The sequence below is a fragment of the Rattus norvegicus genome, chromosome 13 (genome assembly GCF_036323735.1).
Source record: "Rattus norvegicus strain BN/NHsdMcwi chromosome 13, GRCr8, whole genome shotgun sequence".
NCBI lineage: Eukaryota > Metazoa > Chordata > Mammalia > Rodentia > Muridae > Rattus > Rattus norvegicus.
The window spans coordinates 47,237,121-47,262,720 of NC_086031.1; the positions used below are offsets into that span (position 1 = coordinate 47,237,121).

General features: G+C 50.1%; 1 protein-coding gene across 35 annotated transcripts in view; it reads left to right on the top strand.

Moving 5' to 3' along the window:
- The window catches only part of Plekha6 (pleckstrin homology domain containing A6), a 140,105-nt gene that overhangs the window by 70,222 nt on the left and 44,283 nt on the right, over positions 1 to 25,600 (top strand). For 30 of the 35 annotated variants that reach the window (XM_039091292.2, XM_039091296.2, NM_001427839.1 and 27 more), the window contains one exon: positions 24,682 to 24,762. In XM_039091292.2, the coding sequence (XP_038947220.2) occupies positions 24,682 to 24,762 (81 nt within the window). Of the gene's footprint in view, positions 1 to 1,779; positions 22,737 to 24,681; positions 24,763 to 25,600 lie in introns of those variants that run through there. The other 5 variants (XM_039091303.2, XM_063272459.1, XM_063272458.1 and 2 more) reach the window with 4 other exon arrangements.

Consider the following 25,600-nt stretch of genomic DNA (forward strand, 5'->3'; position numbering starts at 1 on the left):
GTTTGTCCTCTTACTGTCAATCGGTTAAGAGTCCTTTCAGTATCAGCACCTGTCACTTTGCTTAGGACTTCAGTCCACCGTCAGGGCCATATCCATTTATCCTTTTGCTGGCTCTCTCTTGAGCATCTCGATGCTTTTCCGTGCTTTAGAGTCAGCCTCCCTGTTTTCTGTGCCCACTACCATCTTTGCTCTCCCCTCTTCCTTCTCAGCTAGTTCTACTCTGCCCTCGGGTCAGCCTTGTATGCAGAGTCTAGGGGAGGTGCTGGATACTTCCCACTCTGTACCCCTGTGCTAGCCTTGACTTCCGGACCCAAGTTAGTGAAGCTACTCAAACAGCTTAGGTCTTGAAGGTTTAATTGTAGAGGCTTAGAGTGTTTCTCAGATCTCTCTGTCAGAGAACTGATTGGACCCTAGGAACAAACTAGAAACAAGAGGCCAACTGCCTTGGAGCTAGCTGTCGCTGCTCACTCCTGTCCCTCAGTGGGGGAAGTAAGAACGTTAGTTAGCCTTGTGGGCAGCCCACAGTGGAAGAAAGTGGGCGAGTGTTCCTCTTGTAGACGTGCTATCTGCTCAATCACTTGGAAGTGGAGTGGTGTCATTCTTCTCTCAACTGTAGTCTTCACTCCCAGGAAGGAACTTGGGCCAGGTGAGATCAAGGGCCTACCCTGTGTCCCCAGCATGGTGGTGCCAGGTTTCAGGAGCATGCCTATTACCGTGGCAACTGTGGATGCTGTGATGGTCAATTTCTTCAAGGTGACTTGGGCTCTACTCCAACAGGGATTTGGCTTGGAGAGCTTTCGTGTTCCTAAGCAATCTTGCACGAGTATTCAAGTTTACATACCTGTACATGATGCATTCAAATCATACTGCCTTTGTCCCTTCTCTTTTCCCTTTCTCAGTCTTGATTATCTCCTTTCTCTTCACTACTAGCCCCCTTCTACGTTTGTGTGTGTGAGAGTAGGTACTTTACCACTGGCCAGATACTGAAGAAAATGTTCTCCCTCTGCCATCAATATTAACTATATGTAAATTCCACAACAGGGTGTTGACAGTCTTATGCAGGTAACGGCAACTGCTGGTCAAGAGTGTATTAGGCACTGTCCTGCTCAGAAGTCAGGATTTCCCACGGCTCCCCACCCCCACCCCTTCCTCCAGCTCTCACACACTTTCTGCCCTTTCTTCTGTGATAGCCTGTGATAGTTGTAACATGTCTCGTTACAGCTGGGCATTCAGTAGCCATTATTCTCAGTCCTTTGACTGAGTCTCTGCAAAAAGAAGTTTCTCTGATCCAAGATGGCAGTTTGTTTTGCCGCTCCTCCTGCCTGACCACAAGGCCCAGTAGGCTGGGGACTGAAGCCTGGCAGTGTGACTGAAGGAGGCCAAGTGTGGCTGTGCCCTGTGCCTGGAAAGGACCCAGAACCAGGCTTTGAAGGCTGTTCTCTTCCTCTGCCCATTGGTAAAACTGTATCCTTTGAGTGTAGGCCAGATCGAGGTGCTCTATCATACACCAGGGGATGAGCATCTCAAAGCCTCGTAGTTGGGAAGCTCAACACTTGCTAACTTCCATCTTTTGCAGTATAACAGAATCCTCCCACGGTGCCTCTCTCCTCGAAGCCTGAGGAGGACAGAGTCATCCTGTTTGGCTTAAGTTAGAATCCATCTAGGCAGTGACTATGGAATTATTTCTTTATGTGACCATGAGGATTTAGGCCTGGGAATTCACAACCACGTCTGACTGCCTGTAGCCCTCCATCTGAAGACACAGCAGAGAAGACAAGGGACCTTTATTTGACTGCACCAGGAGCGGCAGAGAACACGGGGCTAGGTCCCTCTTTCCCTGCTACAGATGTCATAAAACCACAGCCAACTGTGGACCATAACGGTGTAGAGGTTCAGGCAAGTCAAGAGAGGACTATGAAGTGGAGGAGGCCATCAGAAGGTCCCAAGCCAAGACACTACCTTTTCTCTCTTCACTGTACTCATAGGCCTTGGGACGCTGATGGGCCAAACCTGCAAAGAATCACACAGAGACACTTTGATCTCCGACAATACTCAAATCGCAGTGAGCCACGGAGAGATGCTGAATCTTTGTTTCTTTGTTTCGGGTGGGCCTAGACCTTGGGAACCTAAGAATGGTAGTGATCATCTTCAGCATGACTGGGGTTGTTGAAAGCATGGGTGAACCCTATTACCTTGATTACCTTTATACTGTAGGAAAAAATGGAGGCAGGAGAGGGATAAACTTGTTCTTAGCTCCACCACTGGGCATCTGGTTCCCAACATCCCTCTTGCTCACACTGACGAGGGGGGAGAGTTTTTCCTCTCTCAGCTGGTGGAGGGAAAAGCTCTGCTCTAGTGAGCCCTCCCCAGTCAGATCTCTGAGCTTAGCCAGAACGGGAGTTTGTGGTGGAAAGAAGGAAACCGAAGGGGATTGGTCTTTGTTCTGAGAGTTTTGGGTGTGTTGGGGCAGGGTGGGCGGACACACAGCATACAATTTATATTTAGACAAGCCACGCTTTTCCAGAGGGATGTGATTGCTTACGCGTCACATGGTGCATCCCAGACAAGTGTGATAACTGCAGGAGATTTAGGGGACAGCCTATTCAACGAGGTCTGTGGTGAACAGTCTTCATCTCTACCCTGTCTCTGAATTCTTTTACTTTCTCTTTTGGCTGGGAGGGAGGAATCTAAAGGTTTCTCTGTGGGTGGCAATAGCCTTGTGCTTAGCCACCCCACTGTCCTGGGGTAACACTGGAGAAGCTTCCAGGGTCAGGGTACAGAGCTTCCTTTGCCCATTGCTCCTCTTCCAGGTCCTGAGCCCCTCTCCTCGGTTCATTGGTTCACTGTGTGTGTAGACTGAGCAGGCAGGAGGAGGCAGGCCCGCTAGGATCTGTGTCGTAAGAGCTGTTGTAGGAGGATGCTGCAGTGAGATACTCTTCACTCTCATCTTGCCTGACTTTTCTGGAACCAGTAAGTGTGTATGTGAGTGAGCATGCCGGTGTGCGTGCAGACCAGGGGACGGTCTGGAGGGGCCCGAGAGCTGCGCTGTTCAAAACGGAACATATCTGCAGCCAGCCAGAGAGGAGGTCAAACTCTGGGCGCAGGGCTGGAATGTAAGGGGCCAGGCAGTGGGTGGGCTGAGGTTTCACCCTTCCTGGAAGCTTAGAAGGCTGTGCGGTGCCCTTTGGGGAAGGTGGGGCTGCTCAAAGCGAGTGTGCAAATTGCTGATGGATGCCCAGCAGATGGACCATGGAGAAAGGAACCTGCAAAACCCAAACTCTGGGCTGAGAAACACACGCACGTGAGTGTACGTCAGTGGTCAGACAACACCAGGAGACTGGCTAGAGCGTAGCATGGAGCCCTCAGCCCCAAAGCCTCATCTGATGTATCAGTCTGTATTTGTAGTCTCCCAGATCCTTTGAGCTTTGGGTCGCATGAAACCCGATCTGCTCCTGCAGCCAACGTGTCTGGAAACACACAACACACGTGTCCGTCCCCTTCCCTCCTTGCCCTCCCACACGCCTCGGCTCACCCAGGAGCAGCTGGAGCTCATCAGCATCTTCACATGTGCATTCGTGTGGTTTGGGGCTTCTTGAGTGGCTGTTTATGGCTACAGAATTGCCTGTTCCGGCTCTGTCACAGAAGGACCATCTGGCCTAAATCGACTGCTTCCTGACCTTTATCCACCCTGCCCTTGGTCTGCCCTTTTTCCACCCTGAAGATGCTCTCTGGCTCTCCATGTATTATTTCCTTTCCTCCTCTTTCTGTGCGTTCTCCCCAACTGCACCTGCATCTCTAAGATGGGGAGGGGGAAAAAGATGGGGAGGGGGCTCCAGATGAGAAGTTAGCTTTCATAGATGATTGCCAGAAGCACTTAACAGTGGTCTCCTCTGTCCTCTCATTCACTCTAAGGGTGATGGCATTCCTTTTCTCATGCCCACCCTACTGTTGCATCAGAAGCACTGGATTGTGGAACTTTGTAGTCAACTCTCTCTGCCCAGGGATTCTGTTGCTAGGGTTGACCTGCTTTTCAAATCCCAAGTAAGCTAGGACACACAGGAAGTGCCCACCTCCAAGTACACAGGCTGCTAGGGACAGGCATCTCACCCGAGACATTCTGACAGGGTTTACCCTGGCTGCTAGGACAAGAAGACCTGGCTTTGGTGATTCTTTGGTCTGAAGTGGGGGGTCTCTGGGTACTCTTCCTCCCTTCTTCTTCCCTCCCTTTCTTTCTTGAGACAGGGTCTTACCAGTTGGTCGGGAACTTTCCATGTAGTCCAGGTAGGCCTTGAAGACATGGCAATCTTCCTACTGAATGGTAGGATTGCAGTCATGTATCCTCTCTGTGTGTTGTTCTCTTGATGGATGGATGGATGGATGGATGGATGGATGATGGATGGATGGATGGATGGATGGATGGCTTCTTTTGAACAAATCTCCCCCGCCCTCTCTGTTTGTGTGTGTGTGTGTCTCTGTGTGTGAGTGTGTATGTGTCTATGTGTGTGTCTGTGTGTGTGTGTCTGTGTGTGTGTCTGTGTGTGTGTGTCTGTGTGTGTGTGTCTGTGTGTGTGTGTCTGTGTGTGTGTGTCTGTGTGTGTGTGTCTGTGTGTGTGAGTGTGTATGTGTCTGTGTGTGTGAGTGTGTGTGTGTCTGTGTGTGTGAGTGTGTGTGTCTGTGTGTGTGAGTGTGTGTGTCTGTGTGTGTGAGTGTGTGTGTGTCTGTGTGTGTGTGTGTGTGTGTGTGTGTGTGTGTGTGTGTGTTTGTTTGGTTTTTTGGAGATATGATCTCACTAGGTCGTCTTGGTTAGGTTGGCCTAGGACTCAAAGAGAGCAACCTATCTGTGTGTCCCTCCGTGCTGATATTAAAGACATGGGCCACCATGCCCGCCTTTGGACCCATTCTTAAGTGTCCATCTTTCTGTGACAAAGTGCTGAACCAAGAGCTTTTGTAGTGAGACCTGGCCTTCATCTCTGAGGGATGAACAGTGAAGGAGTCAAGGTAGAGGCAGGCAGACGCTAACAGTCATTGGCAGCCACCGACTGCTGCCGTTTATTAAGTGCTGGCCATCGTCTTCCCTACTTCATTGGCATCATCTCATCTAATCCTGTAGCAAACCCACGAGTAAAATCCTGGCGTTATTTCCTTTGTACAGCCGAGGGAAAGAAGACGGAGAGAGGTACGGTCACTCACCCAAAATTCTGTAGGCAGTAACTGGAGGAGCTAGGGTCAGGAGTGGGGCCTGATCCAGGGCCCTCAACCTCAAGACTAATGCAAATTCAACGCAGGGCAAACAAACGGAAGAGTTAGCTTGTAGATGGGGCGTACAGAGGGAATTTCATGCTGCATAACTGACACCATCCTGGGCCTGCTCCAGCTCTCTCGCTTCCTGAGCAGAGCAGAGGCAGATCTCCTGACCTTGCTCCTGGGTGGGGAGCAGCCCAGAGGTGCCTTGATTTCCTTTTCTTCTGTGCTAACTGTCAGGGTTTCCTGGGGGAAAGGAGAAAGGCTCGGGGGTTCCGGGTTAATTCTTCTTGCTGGAAGCAAATGTCCACACAATTCTTTGTCCTGTTACTCTTTCTTCCTGTTGCCTCTACAGTGTGGGCTGGAGAGGGAGGAGGGTTTGGCTAATACAGTTGTCAGACAGCTGTGACTCCCTTAAAAAAAAAAAAACTTTAAAAAACAAGGATGTTTTCTTGCATAACCACAGACCAATTAGCAAACACTGGAAACGCGACATTGCTACAATTCTATTATCTGATATACAGTCCAAATTTCACTTTACACTTAACCTAAGAACATCATTCAAAGCTATTCCAGGATCACCACCCCCACTCTTATCTGGCTTGAGCCTTTCTCGGTTGCTCATACCCTGTCTTTGCTGAGTCTTTCTGGTCTTTTCCAGTCGCCACCTCCTGCTCTTCCACCTCAGCCCTGGCCGGGTTGCCAAGGATAGGCATCTTGAAGCCTCTTTCTCAGGCATAAAATTTAAATGTGGGTGGGGTTGAGGCGCACCAAGAAATTCACCAAACAGGATGAATAATTTTTTTTTAGCTTGAAAAGATTTATTTACTTATGCATGTGAATGTCTTGCTAGCATACAGGTCTATGCACCACGCACGAGCCAGGTGCCCATGAAAGTCAGAAGAGGGTGGCAGATCTCCTGGAACTGGAGTTTCCAATGTGAGCCATCCACTGTGTGAGCCCTAGAAATTGAACCCATGTCCTCTGTAGTATCAACAAGTGCTCTAAGCCACTGAGCCATCTCTCTGGTCCCAAAATGGGTGTTTTAGTACAACGTTGAAAAAAAAAATCGTGAAAAACCTTTGCCATTTTAAATCAGAGCAGTACCTCTCCAGGCCACACTGGAGCCCAAGGCCGAGGGAAAATGCCCTAAACACATAACTGCCTCGCCATGACACATAGGCGTTCCTGTGCCTTTTTAATTATATTGCCACGGTAGTGATGGTGGGGTCCACTTGCTTGCCTCCCAAGGACCTGGGATCTGTCAGCCATGAGGCAAAACAACCTCTCTAGATTTGTCCCAGGGTGGTATAAATCTTGGTTGAGATTAGGGTACCCCTTAAACTTTGTACCCCTGTGCTCTGCAGGAGCGGTTTCTCCCCCTCCCAGGCATCCCATCCTCAGAACAAGGGAGAGAAAGGTAGGGCTCCTAGCCAGAGGCCCTGGCCAGAACAGAGGGAGGGTGTGGATGGAGAGCGGGGAGAGGAAGGGTACAGAGGCCTTTGGCTGGGAGCCTCTGGTCTAACAGCTTCCAGACTCACGAACAGCTTCCACACCCACTAGACTTCCGGCTAGGGAGTGGTGTTTGGTTGGCCTTTCCCCCTCTTCACATCAAGTGTGTGATCTAATTAGATCCCTGGCTCCCTGAGCCCTCCCCATCCTGATATCACGGCTCCCTTTAGTTGATTCTGCTCCCACCCTGCTAGGCCCTTTGCTCTTCGTAGCCAGCCACTTTTAGAGCTCATGGGGGGTGTTGTCCACACCGGGGACTGAGTGAGCACAAGATGTGGGTCTGCATCCCCCAGGTCTCTGAGAGCCAAGCCAGGTTAGAGGGACACAGCCTTGCTGAACTAGGAGGAAGACTGCAGTTGAAAAGACCCCAAGGTAGGTTGACTCATCCAAGACCTTGTCAGAGCTGTGTAGTCACGTGTGCTCCTTTGTTTATTATGGTTGTGCGTACGTAGGATGTGGAGTGCAGATGCCTGTGTGCTGTAGGTGGTGTGTGGAGGCCAGAGGACAGCTTTATGGAGTCGGTGCCCACTTCTACCTGTCCCTGGGTCCCAGAGATTGAACTAAGGTTGTCAAGCTTGCCCAGCAAGTGCCTTTACCCACGGAGCCATCGCACTGGCCCCTTGCTTCTGTGCTTCCTTGAGTTGGAAATCCCTTCCTGCCAGCCTCATGGGCCATAAAAGAATCAAATGAAGTAGTAGTGGGTGTTTGCTGAATCGTAAGGTTGTGTTTGACATAATACAACCTTCTGTCATAAACAAGTGATCCTTTGTTTGTGTACACACATTTGGGCCTGCCTGAATTACTTACTGCAGAGCCATGAGGAAAACACTGGCTGGTCAGGACCCCTGGCCATCCCTGCTGCTCTGTGTTGCTTCCATTGGAGGGAAGAGGACTCTAGGAGAGAAAGGCTGGCTTCTGCCCAGTCTCATTCCGTCTCTGAGCTCCATCCACACCTAAAACATAAGGCGTGCGTGCATCAGGAGGAAGAAAGTTTGCCTAAAGCCTTTTCAAGTGAAGGCTTTTCTTTTTTATACTTTTACTCAACTATAGTGGACATAAAAAAATGGCACATAGGTTTAGAGGCTAACGCAATATCTGCTGTGAGACATTCTGCCTTTTTAAATTTTGGGGATAAGATTTTACTATGTAGCCCAGGCTGGCTCCAAATCTGTAGTCTTCTTACCATAATTAAGATAATGAAGAACAGGGTAAGATACCTCAGTGCAAGGTCTTAGGCTCAGTCTCTAGTTCAGCCAGAGAGAGAGAGAGAGAAAAAGAGTGAGAGAGAGAGAGAGAGAGAGAGAGAGAGAGAGAGAGAGAGAGAGAGAGAGGTTTCCATCACTCCCCCCAAAATGCTTCCTGTCTCTTTTTTAATCCCTGTTCCACCCTGTCCTCAGGCTACTCTGGTCTACTTTCTGCCACTGTAGATTAGCTTGCAATTTTTAAAGCATTTTATAATAGAGCCTTACAGTGTGTACTCTCTTTTGGAAAGGTCTGGGCTCTTTCACTCAGCGTAATTGTTTTGAGACCCATCTATTTCCTTTCGTTGCCTACATTAGTAATTTATTCTCTTGCCGAGTGCCACCCTGTCCTGTGGCTTCGTGCTGTGTTCACAGGTTTGTGATAGTTGTTTTCAGCTTGGAGCTATCGGGTAAAGGTTCTGTGAGCATTGCTGTATATGTCTTTATGTAGACACAGGCTAATTCCTCTTCATAAATATGTAGGAGTGGGATGGATGGGCTCTAGGGCGACTGCATCTAATTTCTCAGGAAACAGCCTGCTGCCCCCTCCCTGAGAGATGCACCATTCCTCTCTGTTCCAGAGCCTCTACCTGCTGGACCACTGGCCATTGGTCAGTCTTTCAGTTTTAGTTGTTCTAAAACTACCGGCACTCCCACACATTGGATGTACACACGGCGTCTCATGATCGATACGATGTGCACTTCCCGTGTCTCCCTTGGTGGTGCTTACTGTCTCCATATAAGTTGTGTGCCCTTTATGTGTTCTTGTGGAAGTCTCATGTCAGTTCTATAGGTGGGATTCTCTTTAATGGCATTTCATTTCTGGAACAATGTCTTTTTAAGAACGACATCTTTTATTTGGTATTTATTTTATTGAGTTCTTCGACAACCCCAAAGTCTCTGAGATTTTTCTCTCATTTTTTTCTCTAGAAATGTACTTTTAGCTCTTGTTCTTGGGACTATGATCTATTTAATTGGTTGAGTTTATGGTAGTAGGACTTGTTTTTTCGTAAGATTTATTTTGTGTGTGTGTGTATGTGTGTGCATACGTGCACATGCATGCACACATGTACATGCATGCATGTGTGTTCCTAATACTCTTGGAGGTCAGAAGAGGGCATCGGATCCCAGGGAACTAGAGTTACAGATAGTTGGGAGTAACCATATGGATGCTGGGAATCGAACCCTGGTCCTCTGCAAGAGCAGCCAGTGTCCTTAACATCTGAGGCATCTTTCCAGTTTCCTGAGTGTTTTTCCCCTCTCTCTGGTTGGTTGGTTGGTTGGCATGTGGATCTACTATTGGTCCAGTGCCATGTATTGAAATCATCTTTATGTCTTGCTCAAAACAAATTTATCATAAATGGATTTATTTATTTATAGGGATAAGGACAGGAGTTTGAGGAAAGAGAGGAAGAATCTGCCTATCTGGTGGCAGCTCCCCTCCCCTCCAGGTCCTCCTTTCCCTTTGGACCAAGCCCTACAGAAGGCTCCTTCCTTTCTCTTTCCCCATCAACAATGGCTGGAAGCTGGCTAGCCCCAGCAAGAAAGAGGACCAGTCAGTCTCTGTCTCTAAGTGACTCCACCCTTTCTTGATCCATCTTGCAGCTCCCATCTTCCCTCCCCCCTTTTCTTCTGTGGTAGGACTTGAACTCAGGCCCTCTCTCACGCTAGGCTGGTGCTCTACCATGGAGATATATTCTCAGCCCCACCACTTCCTTCTCCATCTGCTTTCACCCTTCCTTAGACCTGCTATGTAGCCAAAGATGATTCTGAACTTCACTCTTCCTGAGCTTCTGCTCTTCCCGCCTCTCCTTCCCTCACCCGGGATAGACTTTCACCACTTAGTACTGGGGACCAAACCCAGAGCCGGTGTAGGAGGAGCTGCCAACCGAGGTGCACGTGGAGCCTCAGGTTTTGTTTTTATGATACATAGTTTCATTTGGCTCAGGCAGCCCCAAACCCATGATCTCTCCACCTTTGTCTCCTGAGTGCTAGGAGCCATTCTTCTTAAGAGTTTTCTGATTAGAATGCTCTAAAGTCCTTTGAATTTCCATGTCAATTTTAGATTTTTATCTTGTCTCAGTTTTTATTAAAAGAACTTACTGGGTTTTGTTGCATCAATAGAAAATACTGGGGGGAGTAGATAGATGTCTTAATAATATTGTCCTCTGACCCAAGAAAACAATTTCTCCTTCTTTATCTAATTCCTCTCGGTAGTGACTTATGCTTTTCAGCACGTAGATTTCGCATCTCTTGTCAAGCTTAGCCTCGAGCATTTAGTATCTTCCCACTATTATAAATGGTGTTTTTACTGCTTGTTGTTAGTATGGGGAAATACAACTAACATTATACCCCAAACATCTCCCTACCCCTTTCACTTCAGTTCAACCTAAGGGGCTGGGTGTCTGCCTGATACTATGAGCTTCTAAACCGTCCTCTGAAAGCCCCAACATCTTGCTCCGTTGAAATCTTTTCAGGAGTAGCCTAGAGGCAGCTGTGAAGGTAAGGTGAGGAGGAGGAAGGGGGTCGCAGTACATTCAAACCCCGCATAAAACACCCAGAGAGATATGAATGGAGCCCCTTTAAGAAACCAGGGCAAGCTAGGCTCCAGGCGACTGGGGAGGCATTACTAAAGATAAGATAAGGACCCCTGGCTGTTGTGAATGAGGGTCCTGAGCCGCAGTGGCTGGCTTACTGATAGGCAAACAGGAACCAAGGTGATAAGGAAAATTGCCAGTTACTAAACCTGGCTGGCTGAGGCGCAGAGCTCGTCATGCCTCTGGGGCTGTCAAGAAGCTGGGTGCCAGCTATGTGTGTGCAGCAGAAGGTGCTTGCATCCTACCCTTCTATGATAGTCCAGTCAAGCTCACACCAGCAGCAGCAGCAGCAACCACAAACCTCAGGTAGGCTTCACGTGAGGGAGGCACCGTGCTCCCTAGGCAGTAACGGCACATGCCCGTTGCGTTTCTTGCGCTCTTGTGGGATGCTCTGACTTTGCCTCGGCCTCAAGGTGGAGTTAGAGACTACCTGATTTCTCCCCCTCAATCTAGGAAAATGTTGGCAAGGGACTCTCTCACCAGCCGAGCTGAGAGCAGCAAGCAGGGAACTGCTTGTTCATTTGTGCGTTTCTGCATAGATTTGCATGTGCCCTACACAGAGACACTGTTTCTGCTGGATTTAGAGTTTTCTTAAGTCAGTCTCCTATTTTTAAAGAGAGAAAGTGGGATTCTCGTTTCTTCCCAAGCCTGCCTACCTGTCACCTGCGGGTTGTTCCAAAGATGCGCCAGTGATTTCTAGAACTTTAGAATGTAAAGAATACATGCTTTGCACATAAAGAATACTGTGCTCGCACAGTTCTTTACCTGTTGGTGTTTCCCCTTCTTAGTCTTCCCAAAGCCCCCTCTCTTTCCTGAGTAGAGCAGAGGAGTAGGGGGAGGAGGAGGAGAAGAAGGAAAAGAAGAACCGTTTAACTCAGCAGCAAGTGTTCAGTTGCTTAGGAAGCCTCCAGGATTCTGTCCTTGGAGCACCTAGAGGCATCCCCAGGGCCTAGATGGCCTTCTCTCTGCTTCTGTCCCAGGGCCATGAATGCCATGACTACTTTTGTCTGCATACTCTCCTCCAGGAATAAATAAAAACTATCATCCCTCCCCCCGTATCCTGGCTTCTCTATTGGCCTGCCTGGCAAATATTTCATAATGTGGGCTCATCCAATTGGGCACCATGCCAGAGTTAAGCGCCTCAGGTTGTAGGCGTGTTCCAATTAGGTGAGGAGACCTGGGTGGGACTCCCGGCCCTTGCTCTCCTCCTCAAGGGAGGCAGCAGCATTATGAAGGTAGATGGCAGCCAGCTAAGAGTTGCCACTCGCTCAGGGCTTGGCAAAGGGGACAGGACGGTCCAGCAGCTGGATAGTGGCAGCCCAGCCCTGAAGGGGTTAAGACCAGTCAGCATGTGCGGCTGTTAATGATTGCTGTCCACAGGGACCTGCTGGGTATTAAATGGAAACCTTTCCCTACCCCTGAGTGTGAAAGGGGTTAGAGGCAGCCAGACTAGGGATCGCACAGAGCTGGTGAGTAAAGTGCCTGTTGGTTGGGTATATGTTTGTCTCTGTGGTTCTGGAGCTGGTGAGGAAACGCTAGCTGTGTGTGCTCAATCAGCTAGAGGGGGCTTCTGTCACACCACAAACGATTTTCAGCTGGGCCAGGCTCTAGACTCACCCCCTTTTGTGAGAAGGGACTCTTCAGAATGGGCGACCCTCACAGTCTGAGATGCAGCTGCTTAGAGCCTGCCCTGCGGAAGAGACAATGGTTTCTCGAAACCACCCTGTGTACAAAGGCCAGAGGCTCGCTCTTCCCTCTCTGAGCCATTGTCTCCAGAGAAGGGCCAGGATCTCTGAGCAAAGGAGGCTCACAGGGACACAGCGGTGGGAGATGGGGACAGTATGCTTGTAAAAGGTACACAGTGGGTAAGCTGTGGAGAGGAGCAGGTGGACACACTGAAGGCAGAATTGGGGATGAGCTGGTCACTCATTAAAAGGCTAAGTTGTCATTTGGGAGTAAAACTGAAATCTAAAAAAAAAAAAAAAAAAACCAAAAAACCAAAAAACCCCAAATCTTTTGCTTTTAGGTTTGTGGTCCCTTCCCTGTAACTTCCTCCTGGAAGTGTGTCCCCTCACCTTAGGTAGTGCTAGTGCTTCTTGACACCTTCTGGTAACATGACCAAGAGTATGGACAGAAGTTCTTGGCTTTGTAAGAGGCAATGGGTGCAGTGTCTGCAGAGGTGTGTTTGTGTGTGAGAGTGCGTCTGTGTGTGCATGAGTGTGTGTGTGTATCTATGTGTGTGAGTGTGTGTGTGAGAGTGTATTTGTATGTGTGTGTATGTGAGCTGTGTCTGTGAGTGTGTGTGAGTGTGTGTGAGTGTATTTGTATGTGTGTGTATGTGAGCTGTGTGTGTGTGTGTGAGTGTGTGTGTGTGAGTGTATGTGTGTGTCTCATATGCTTATATGAATTTTAAAAAAGGAATTGTCATCAAAGAAGAAATGTTGACACACACCCCTCCCCCCTTGGCTAAAAGCTCTTTTGTTCCTCCTACCCCCATCTCTCTTGGGAGGAAGATGATTGGATGACATAATGTCTATGGTGGCCCCACCTGCATGGTGACTGTCTCTGGATCAGGGCACTTGCCATGCTGGTCTTCAAGGCAGATTTGAGAGACAGGGTAAACTCAACCTTAGTGGCTTTGCCACAATGCTTCCTTCTGGTGGGGTTTCCAGGAGGCAAACAGAAACCAGGACAATAAGAGGGAGGTGCTGCCCACTAAGCCCAGGAGGCCAGGAGCAGAAGGAGCCAAGTTTCTGGGCAGTTGAGGCCAAGAAAGAGGGGGAAGTAGAATGTAGGAGAGGAATGGACAGACTGGCCCTGTGTGCCTCGTATTCAGATTGTCAGCCACAAATGCAATCGGACAGCTTTATCTAACACTCTCCGGGGAATTGCAGAGGAACTGCTCTACCCAGTGGGGTGGATGTCACCGGTGGGTTTGCCACACATGCTCAGAAGGACCTCTCGCTTGGTTTCTGTGCTTGCTGTGAGCTAGAGCCCTGTGTTTTTGTTTTGCACTGGGCCTCTCAGCGGAACAGCCTTGCTCCAACAGGTAGGTGTGGGCAGGCTCCTCTGTAACTCGGGTGTCACTGACCGAAGCTAACATTGTCTTGCTTGGGAAGCACTGGGAAGTGGCCTGGGCACTAGGACTGGGAGCCCTTTCCTTTCTCTGAGACCATTTCCCTCCCATCTAGTGTTTATCCCTGGCACCTGCTCCTTGGCTATTTTCATAGATTGAGGTTGCATCACTGATGACTCGCTCTCTAGGGCCCCAGGTCTGCATGGGGGAGGGGCAGGGGTGGGGAAGCTCAGGGGAGGAAGGAAGAAAGGAAGGAAGGAAGGAAGGAAGGAAGGAAGGAAGGAAGGAAGAAAGGATCCTAAGACTGCCTATCTGGTGGCAGCTCCTCTCTCTCTCTCTCTCTCTCTCTCTCTCTCTCTCTCTCTCTCTCTCTCTCCAGGTCCTCCTTTCCCTTTGGACCAAAGCCCTACTGGAGGCTCCTTCCTTTCTCTTTCCCCATCAACACTGGCTGGAGACTGGCTGGTCCCAGCAGGAAAAAGGGCCAGTCAGTCTCTGTCTCTGGGTGACTCCGTCCTTTCTTGATCCATCTTGCATCTTTTCTAAGTATGTTCCTCTGGCCCTATGCCAAAAAAAAAAAAAAAAAAAAAAAAGGCTCTTGGTAGTGATAATTCCAGACTGTGGAGTCTTAATGCATTGATTTAAGAGCCTCTGGATCATTAAAACTTACTGTAAATGGATTTTCCTTTTTTCAAAACAGGGTCTCACTATGTGGCCCTAGCTGGCCTGAAACTCATTATGCAGACCAGGCTGGCCTTGAACTCACAGAGAAGCTCTTGCCCCTCCACTGCCCAGATTAAAGCTCTGCCACCTTTGATTGGATTTTGGAATGTGTCAACCTTTTTAAAGACAAGATTTCTGTTCCAGGCTAGCCATGAGCTCTTGGTCATTGTGCCCTCATCTCTCATGTACTGGGATTATAGCATGTGTGGACCACTATGTCCAGTCTTGATTTTTAATGTTTACCTCTCTGTTGTAGATGGCGGGCAAATTTTCCATTCTTGTTTGTCTAGTTTGGGACTGTAACAGGCCTTGTATTTCCGAGGATACGAGCATTTAGCCATTGCTGGAAGGGTAAAGTGGTTTGGAGTTGTCCCATATAATCCAAAATTGTCAACTGCTGGGAGGAGCAGATTAGCACTGTCTATGAAAAATGATGTTCTACCATGATGAGATGGTCTGTGTGTCCCGTCTAGTATGTCAGCCTCCATGGTTACTAAGCCTGAGTGCAGTGTGGCTAATCTGAGGCACTGAAATTTTAATGCTTTTAAAACTTAATAATAAAAATGTGAGTCTGACTAGTGACCACCACACTAGATGATACAGACGTGGGGTGCTGTAGTGACCATCAGACTGGATGGTACAGATGTGAAGTGTTGTAGTGACCATCAGACTGGATGGTACAGATGTGGGGTGCTGTAGTGACCATCAGACTGGATGGTACAGATGTGGGGTGCTATAGTGACCATCAGACTGGATGGTACAGATGTGGGGTGCTATAGTGACCATCAGACTGGATGGTACAGATGTGGAGTGCTGTAGTGACCATCAGACTGGTGGTACAGATGTGGGGTGCTGAGTGACCATCAGATTGGATGGTATAGATGTGGAGTGTTGTAGTGACCATCAGACTGGATGGTACTGATGTTGGGTGCTATAGTGACCATCAGACTGGATGGTACACATGTGGTGTGCTGTAGTGACCATCAGACTAGATGGTACAGATGTGGGGTGCTGAGTGACCATCAGACTGGAGGGTACAGATGTGGAGTGTTGTAGTGACCATCAGACTGGATGGTACAGATGTGGAGTGCTGTAGTGATCATCAGACTGGTGGTACAGATGTGGGGTGCTGAGTGACCATCAGATTGGATGGTATAGATGTGGAGTGTTGTAGTGACCATCAGACTGGATGGTACAGATGTTGGGTGCTATAGTGACCATCAGACTGGATGGTACACATGTGGTGTGCTGTAGTGACCATCAGACTAGATGGTACAGATGTGGGGTGCTGAGTGACCATCAGACTGGAGGGTACAGATGTGGAGTGCTGTAGTGACCATCAGACTGGAGGACACAGATGTGGGGTGCTGTCTTATTAATGATTGTCACACCAGCCACTAACCGAGCAGCTGTTATGCGTAAGTTCTCTCCAAAGTGCTTTATAATTTTCTTTTATTTTTTTAAGACAGGATTTCTCTGTGTATAGCCATGGCTATCTTGGCACTCCCTCTTTAGACCAGGCTAGCCTTGAACTCACAGAGATCCCCCTGCCTCTGCCTCCTAAGTGCTGGAATTAAAGGTGTGCACCACCACTTCCTAGCTCTGCATGATTTTATTTAATACCCCCCACCCCCAGCAGCCCGGATCTTGCTCTGTGTAACAGAATGAAAAACTGAAACCCAGAGACACAAACTGAGTTAGTCAGAGGCTCCTGACTGAGATCAATGGTTCCACCCTTTTCCTGAAGGAGAATCTGCACAAGGTGCTGAGACAGCTTCCTCTATAAGCTCTCCAAGACCTTTCCAGATCTCGGACCACAAGGGTGCTCTTAAAGTGACGTTCAGCACACAGGGCCTCCTGGACCTGGACAGGCATTCTGGATGGGTCCAGGCTTGATTCTCGTTTCAGCTCTTATTGGAGCCTCCACACATCAGTAAGACAGAGAGACAGCTCTACCCTTGGCAAGCTCCCAAGAGGCATAAGAAGTTCCAAACCCCTCTCTCCTTGCAGTCAGAACTTCCCACCACCCATCTCTATGCCACCTTGCCTTGTCTCTCTCAGTCTGACTGAAGCCCCCCAGGGAAGTCTCAGAGACTAGGCTTCTTGGCCAGTGAGGCACAACGTTAGCTTTGCCTTCATTTCTGCCTTGGCATCTGATCCTCATGTGTCACCAGGTAGGAGCACCAACCCCCATGCCCAATCCCCCATCCAGCAGCTGTCTAGGCTCCTGCCTGCCAGCTCCAGGAGATTTATGTCTGTGTAATCTTTCCTAGACGAAGTCTGACCAGTCAGAGCTGCCAGTGGAAGGCGGTCCCTGTCCCACCTCTCCACCAAACACTCCTTCAGTCCTGTGTAGGAGATGAGGATCTAGCACAGCTCTAAAGATTTGGGCTGCGGGCAGTTAGGAGGTGACTGTTCTAACTTACCCTGCATCCAGGCACTCATCACCCCACTGGGAACCCCCACCCCATATCCTGCACTCTCTCCAGACCTCCAGCCGGCAGATGTTAACAATGAAAGGGTTTGTAGCTGCTGTGTTCTTGGAGTCTTGTGAAACCAGAGTCTTCCGCTCAACTATGAGGCTGGGGAATGGGGGGTGCAGAGAGACTGACAGGAGGGCCCAGGGAAGCTCAAGGAGACTGCTGCTTTGCCTGTCACTGTGGCCAGGATAAACCTTGTCCTCTTGACCCCTCTCTAGGCCTTACCTACCTCAGTCCAAGGTAAGGATAAGATAGCAAGGAACTTTATATTCCTCATTCTGCACCCCATTCGTAGCAGTAGGGCCTATTTTTCCTGCTGTCTGGTCTGGTAGGAAGGAAGGCATCACTAAGTACTGTTGTTTTCTTGTAAAAATGAGGAGACAGGCATCGAACAGCTTGACAGCCTCAAGCTGCTGGGTGGGGAACAAGAAGGCATGGGATGCTTCTGAGGATGTGGAAGCAGGGTTGTCAGACTGGCTGGTTACTGTCCAAACACTCACTATAAAAGTCCGTCCCATGGGGCAAGGAGGGTGGGGCTGCTGGCTGATCCCAGTGGGGCGCCAGGACCAGATCTGCTGAGTTAGGAATGATGCTTTGGCTGACCTTCAGGAGAGCTGGAAGCAGAAGCTTGCCGCTGCCCTCAGCCTCCGAAGGGCAGGAGTTTGGGATCCAACGCCGGCCGGCCGAGCTGAGGGAAGAAGCCTAATTAAGTATTGCTCTGTCCTGCCACCCCTGTGGATCCTGCTGACTGTTGGGAGGAGGCACTCTGGAGGCCAAGGGAAAGAAAGAATGGGGAGACAGAAAGAGAGGGAAGGGTTGGGAAGAAGCTGCAGGTAGGTTGGGAACTGGACCTGCCCTCTCCTGCCATTTTCTGGCTTGGCTCTTCAGGAAGGCAGGGGAGGGAAAGTGGGGTCTTGGGGTTGCAGGTAGCTCTCTTTCCCTCCTCATTTTCCCTCCTTATCTCAACAAGAACAACAACATAGCATGGGGACAGCGAATGGGCCTAGGCTGGGTTAAGGGGACATGCCCTATTTTGTACATAGTGACTCCAGAGTCTCAAGACTGACAGCAGTTCTCACCAATTTGACAGGTTATTGATATCAAGACAGACACCAATTTGACAGGTTATTGATAGCAAGACAGACAGACAGAGCCTCCACCCCTAGGATAGTGCACAGTCATTTATTAGCCTGGTGCTCAGGCAGGGCCTGTGGCCAGGTTTAACCTCCCAGCTCTGTTATGGAGAGGTAGCCAGGCCTCAGGCACTGGCCAGAGAGGCTAACTTAACCCCAGAGAGGCCTAGCAAACAGCTTCTCACCTGCTACCAGGAAGGAGCTACACAGATCATCTACCCAGACTTCCGCCGTCTTCCAGCAGACAGCTAGAACCCCATAGAGTAAAATAAATAATTTACAGAGAAGATAATTTGAAGTGTATAGGGTAGGAGAGTTGCAGGTTTGCCTGTAGAATTTCTTCCGCCCTAACTGAAGACTGTTCTGTCTTGTGCCCTGGCCTGTCCCCTCTCCTATGGTAGGAATAAGCTGACCATGCCATACAGCAGGAGGACAGCCGCATGGGCCAGGAGGGAGCACACCTAGGGCCCTGACTTGTGCTTACCCCATGTGTATCTCCCTGGTAATTGAGACAACTCCCCTTTCTGAGGTAGGGGTTGAGCTCTCTGAATTTCTCTGCCATCTCCTCCCTATTCTGACCGCCGCAGCTGGGGAAGGCGCCACCGACCGCCACTCAGGTTGGAGTGGAGCTCTAAGACAAGGCAAAAATGGACAGGCAGGGCTATCTGGGTCCTGTTCCCTGGACTCTCGGCCCAGGGTTCTAGCATGTTACGCTGTTCCAAACTTGGTTGGGGAGGCATACTATTTAACCGTACTGGAAATAACGGCAGCACCGAAAGCAGGGATGGAGCAACGGCAGAGAAGAAAGGACACGCACGTACAAGCCACTGAGAGACTGATGGACACGGTTCCCAGCACCCGGAGCCATTACTGTACTTTGCATATGGAGAGGGGAGAGCCGGTGATGTAGAAAGGGGAGGGAGGACCTTTCTACCTGAAGCCCCGGAGGTGCTGCCCTTATTCCTCCCTCCGATTTCTTCTCCATGCAGCAGCTGTAGGTAGAGCAGGGGCTGCTGTGGAGAGGGGTTGGCTAGGAAAGTGTTTTCTCCCAGAACAGCCAGGGAGCTTCAGGGATCCAGCAGTCTGGAGAGCTGGAAATGTAAACTGAGCTGGTTTTTAATTGGGACAGAATGCCGGGGCAGATAAGGCTCTTTGACAATGATGATGAGACCCAGACAGGGAAACAAGGCAAGAGCCAAGCTTCCCTCCTTAGCCGCAGACTCCTCCCTGCCATTAGACCCTGCTGGAATTTGCTGGCTTGGAAAAAGAAGGGATTGGGAGGGCTGGTCCCCTGCCCCATCTCCACTCCTCTTGAGACCTAGCCACCTATATCCTGCAGAACTGGTGATAGGCATTCCAAGCTTGGGGCAACATAGCCAAAGCTGACTCTGTCAGCCAATTCTCAGGGTCTATGGAGACAAAGCTTCTTGGTACAACGGGGTGGAAGGGGTGGAGTGTATTCTTCAGGTTTTCAAAGTTTATCACAGCGGGAGCTCTTGACACTATCCTGGGGAGGAGTGTGCATGCAGCGTGCGTGCGTGCGTGCTCATGCACATGCTTGTGTCCATGCTTGTGTCCATGCATGTTTGCACAGGGCAATGAAGATGTAGGTTTTAACTGTGTGGTCCTAGGTGCACACCACACAGGAGCTGCGGCTATCTTTTTTTCTTTTTTTCGGAGCTGGGGGCCCGAACCCAGGGCCTTGCGCTTGCTAGGCAAGCACTCTACCACTGAGCTAAATCCCCAACCCCAACCACAGAAACGCCCTAACAAGGTGGAGGGAAGGGTTGAGTCTTGGCACTTGGTGTGGCTGCCCCAGCCCTTCCTCATCCCTCCTCCTCTTGATTCCTGTGTCCTCATCTGTCTTTGGCTTCCTTGCTCCTGTACCCAGCGAGTTTCTTGATCATTTTCAAGGATGGCCACTGTGTGTTGTGCATGAAGTATTTCACACTGAAGGTTTGCAGGGATTCATTGATCGAATTAGAAAAGAGGCCTTGTCCACACGTGAGCAAACCAAGGGCCAAATAGGTGAGGCCATACTGCAGACTCCGTGTGTGCTACCTGGAAGACCGACCTGCCCAGTTCCCTTTCTGCTGGCACTCCCAGTGAGCTACTGAGAAGTGACCACCTCCCGGGAAACTGAAAATCAAGGTTGTTCTTTCTTCTGCTGCCAAATCTTTACTTCCTGATTTTTGCACTCTTTGGGGAGTGGAATTTGAAAGGTCCAGTTGGGTCTGTCCTTAGCCATCTGCCTTGAGAAGGGGAAGCTTTTTTTTGACATCTCTAAGGCTAGTAAAGAGGGAGAAGAAAATGGTTTCCTTTAAAAAATATTCCATACCTGGTAAATTTTCCCTGCTATCTAACTTAAGATAAAGACCTGTCATTCTGCGCAGGGGACTGGCGAGGAACACCAGGCAGGTCTTCTGTGCTCTGGCTTAACCCTGAGGACTTGGGGGCTCTTTTTGCCTAGGAGTCTGTGCTCCCCATCCCCACCCCCTTGTGCTGTCTTCGAATAGCACCTGAGAAGTAATTTAACTTGAGCAAAGGCTGTGGGAGGCCCCTGAGCTCAGCTTGAAGACAAGGGGGGATATTTTTGCCTTCTAGAGGAAGAAAACTCGTGTTCCCAATGCACCCCACCCCTCCCCCTCCTGCTCATAGGAGCTTAATTTTCTTCTCCTCCTAATGAAGATGGATGAAAGCCAAGCTGTATATTCAGGGGGAGCCAGTCAGGGAAGCTGAGTGAGGGGGTGAAGGGACAGAAACAGAGCTTCCCTCCTGGAGAGGAAGTAATTAATTGTGAGAGCTAAGGTAGGGAAGCCCTTGATAATGGAATATCAGCCTCCAAATGCAGGTGGCTAAAAATGACACCAGAGCATTGGGGAGTCTCTTTTTATCAGTTCGTTTGTACATTCAACAAAAACTTTATCGAGTACCTATGATAGGCAGACAGGGAACTCAAGAAGGCGCCTGGAAAGGTTCTGGCTCAAGGAACTGGAGACAGGTTCAAACCCAAATCTAAGGCTTCCTGCCACCAAGATAAATCATTTACCAAAGTCCCACTGAATGGCTGAATACATTGACCTTTTGGATTAAGGATTAGCTGTTTAAATATCAACAGCTGTGACCCCAGTTACACCTGGCCAGCTTGGCTCCTCAGGGGTTAAATAATAATGCTGTCTGTTTGTTTTTCTGTTTACTGTTCCCATTGTTCCTCTGACCTCAGTCCAAACAATTAGATCAGTCCCGCCCTCTGGAGCGGCTACCGTGATATCACAGAGTTGCCATAACAACAGACTATGAGGTCAACATTATGCCCGGGTGCTGCAAAACGAAGCACCTTGGTTAGCAAGGAACCTGTCTCTGAAGAGAAGCCTGTAGAAAGCCGAGGAGCTGAAACTTTGCATCACAGCATCTTGGCTGTTTAAGATGACATTGAGCCTGGGTCCTCCTCTGCTGGGATCCTTTACAAACCTCCAAAGCACGTACGAGCATTGGTAAGAGCTTGTGGGGAGGCAGGGGGATAAAAAGGTGACCTTCAAAAGGCCTTGCAAGAATCCTAAAGCACGGAGGACAGAGAGGAAGAGATTTGACTAGCCTTGACCTATGGAAAATTCGGGGAGGTTAACATCCATGCAAATCTCCTAGCAGCCGAGCAGATCTGACAGTTAGCAGCTGGAATTTATCATCTTGCATCTGGGAAGATTTGCAACGATTGATATACAATGACCAACCTCCCCCCCGCCCCACACACACACACGCCTGCCCCAGTCCCTGCCCTTTTCCTCACCAGCCTTGGGAGGAAGGTTTTCTTCCACTGAGGAAAGAAGCTGATCTATGCCAGCAGCTGGGACTCCACTAACAGCCTGCCCATCCACTTGGTCTGTGTGTGTCCAGCTCCTTACCGGCTGGACCAGCACGTCCAGAGGGCCAGCGAGCCACGCTGCTGGAGAGGCCAGCGGGCCAGGCCGCTTGCAGAGCCGCTCCGTGTATTACGCTCCTGTCTGTCTAGATGTGAGCTGGGCAGGCCGAGAGAAGAGAACGGAGACTTCTTCGGTTCTCTTCAGCTTCACGGCAACAGTAACAGCCAATGAACCTGGAGCTTCCTTTAACCCTCAGAAGGGCTTGGAAGGTCTCTGACAAGCAAGCAGGTTTGCAGCCCCAGAGCCTGTATCTGGGCTGGAAGCTGGAGAGGCTGGAGCACCTTCTCTCTGCAGGTCGGGCTGGCATGAGTCTCCGTGCAGATGGGAATGCAGCCCGCGCTCCTCCGCCCGCCCAGCTGCTCAGTGTCCTCAGCTCAGTGAGGTCGGACTACCTGGAAGCTATACACCTGCTCCATGCACGCCTCTCTCCATTCCTGCAGTTCCCTCTTGTGAACCTGAACTGGGAGGAGGCCCTCTCTTCATTTATTCTGCCTCCAGACCTCTAACTATAGCATCACAGGCGAATGCTAGGAAGTTAAAGCCACAGGCCCCCTAGGGCACCTGGGCTACCCCTCCCATTGCCCAGAGAGAACCCTGCCCCTGTTCTCCAGTGCTAGAGCCAGGAAGAAAGGGCAACCCATGGAGTCTGCCCCAGCTCGCCCTGCGTCTCTGCCACAGCATTGAGAACTGGATCCAAGGACTTACTTCTCAGAGGGATGTTAGCAGCAGGGTGGCTGGTGGCTCCTTGGAGGCTGCCGAACTGGGGACTGAGCTTCCAAAGAGGATGTTGAAGTTTCGGGCTGATCGACGGGTCAGGTAGGGATTTCCTCTGTGGACCCGGAGCCTCGTGAAATGGCAGCAAGCCGAGTTGGTCGCTCATCCTGTTTGAATTTGGGGCTTGGTGGCGGTAAGGGGGTCTGCTGGAGATAACCAGGACCCAGAAGGAGAGTACTTAGGTCAGTGGCTACTGCATTGCAGTGCCTGTGGAGGGGAGGTTATTTTGAAATTGGTAGCAGTGGGTGGAAGAGTGCATTGTTTGTAGGGTTGCTGGGTAGAAGGCTTAGGCCAGGGAGAGGTGTGCCATACCCTGGAAAACTGAGCTAAGCAACAGCAGACTGCCCCCTCTTCTCTCTCTCTCTCTCTCTCTCTCTCTCTCTCTCTCTCTCTCTCTCTGTGTGTGTGTGTGTGTGTGTGTGTGTGTGTGTGTGTGTGTGTGTGTGTGTCTGAATAACTGCCTGCAGGGTGCTCCTGGAAACACTGAATAAAAGGTGCCCGGAGGGCTTGGGCGGGTAGGAAGGAGGTAGACATTCTACACATTGGACAAAACAGGGACTTGGGCATTGCAAGGATGTTCATTGTTTCTGATTGCTACCCTCAGTCCTGTAGGGAGCCAGAGCCAGAGAGATGAGGGTAATGGAGGTGCTCTTCCCTGTAGAGATCCCCTGTGGTCAAATTGAGGAACCATCCTTATAAGATTCAGGTAGGAGGAATGACTATAGTTTCAGAACTAGAGGGGTAGATGACCGGGGTACTGAGTCTAAACCCAGGTCTGATGGATGCCGGTCAGGTTTTAGGTCGAGCTCAAGTTATAGACTCCAGGTTTCCAAAGAGACCGAAGCGATTGCCTGCTGTACCTCTTTCTCCTGCAAATCTGCGGTTCTGATCTGAGCAGCAATGGCCGGGCACAGGAATAAAAACCACCCTTTGATATTATCTTTAGCTCCAGCTGGAGTGTGTCCTGGAGTACTGGGGGAGTGTGGAAGAGACCAAGCAAAACACGCTTGGCTCAGGCTCTGGCTGGGTAGAGGACGGCTGAGCAGAAGGCCAGCTCTTTGCCACGGGTGTTCTTAAGCCTCTGTTTTAGCAGCCTCTGTCCCCATGCTTGCTCTTTTGGTCATCTGGAACCTGTGGTGGGCTCTCCAGGTATATCTGAAGAGGTATCTTGCAGGAGAGCCTATTAACTAATCTAGCCCCCGTGGGCTAGACACTACCACGTTCTCACCACCCAGGAGCAGGCTTGACATCCTGTCAGCCAGTGGTCCTTTCTCCCGATGCTCCCATCTGCCTCAATCCCAGCCCCTGGGACTTGTTCTCCCCAGCTTCCTGGCAGGCTTTCTGCATAACTCCCAGCCCCACTCTTAGCCATAGCCATAACCTTAATTAGATCCAACCGTTAGGCCAGAACTGACCTTTGATGCTTGGCAGATCCTGAGGGCTCTACAATATCCAGTAGCCTCTTAACGGGAGACCATGGTCTTTGAGTGGGGCTGCGTCCCAGCTTCCAGCTCAATCTTGGAGTTTCTGAGTTTCCTGATGGAGCAAGGAGAGGAGTCCAAGGTCACAAGAGAGTTTTTCCAGCAAATTATGAGCAAGCATTTTCTGTGTGGCAAGCGCTGTCCCCGAGAGAGACGCCGCTGCATGAAATCTCAACTGTGTCAAACTCAGGGCTGGAAAGCCCCTTGTCACCCTCCCTCCCATCCCCAAGGTGGCCACTGGATGCATTGAGGAAAGCTTGCTGACAGCCTGGGATCTCTAGCAGGTGGTTAAAACCACCAGAGCCAGCAGAGGTGGTTAGGTTTCCTCCTCTATTGAACCCCGCCCACCTGCATCCTCCAGTACTCTAGCCCAGGCATTCCCCTCGCCCTCATGACCCTGCTGGGGAAACAGAGCCACAGCTCCTTCTATGGCCTGCCCACCTTTGGCTTGTGACTCTGCCCTCAACAACTGATGGCAGCTCTCTCCCCACTCTTCTCCTCCACAGCCACAATGAAAGACGCAACACGTTTCGACACCCAGTGACTGGCCAGATCCCAGAGGAGAACAAAAAGTTTGACTTGAAAACGTAAGTTCCCCGCTGCTTGCTTTCTGTCCTTTGTCACTTCCGTCCATCCGTCCGTCCTCTGTTACTGTGTGTAGGTAGGACAGGGGAGGTCCTCACCACCTCTGACCACATCTCGTGACTCCTCACCATGGTTCTCAAGTTCTGGCAGGGAACAGGTTGGAAGAGCCCCTGGGAGCCCCTGGAGGTAGCACAGGGGAATCTGATAGAATCCAGAGATCTAAAGCTCCTGCTACACTATGAATCCTGCCTGACTGATGGGGGAGGGTAGTTCATAGACCACTGACCCATCGTGCCTTGATCAATGATTTTTTTCACCCTCCGGGATCAAATATATGCCATTGAACCTTTAAAATAGAAGGCTGAAGGCCTGCTGGTTCATACCTGTAGTCCCAGGTTTTGGGAGCCTGAGGCTAGAGGATCTTGATTTCTAGGCCAGCCTGTGTCAAAATAAGGTACAGAGTTAACAGGCAATCTATCATCTTAGAGTCTAGGATTTTAAACATACATGAACAGAAGAAACCTACACGGGGAGGCACAGCCTATGACCCCAGAATTTGGTAAGCAGAGGCAGGAGAACCAAGAGTTCAAGATCATCCTCAGACACATGGTGAGTCTGAAGCCAGTCTGAGCTGTGTGAGACTCCCCTGTCTTAAACAAACAAGAAAAGCAAATACGCCAGAGCCATAAATAAACGGAGATGAAGAGGATATACCCTGGGGAGAAGCAAAGGAGACCCTGAGATGACTTCCACACAGCACCAAGACTTGGGGTTTTGTGCTGCTGCTGGAGCAGTGCTGACAGGGCGGGGCAGGGATGGCGCTTTGGTCGCTGGCTCTGA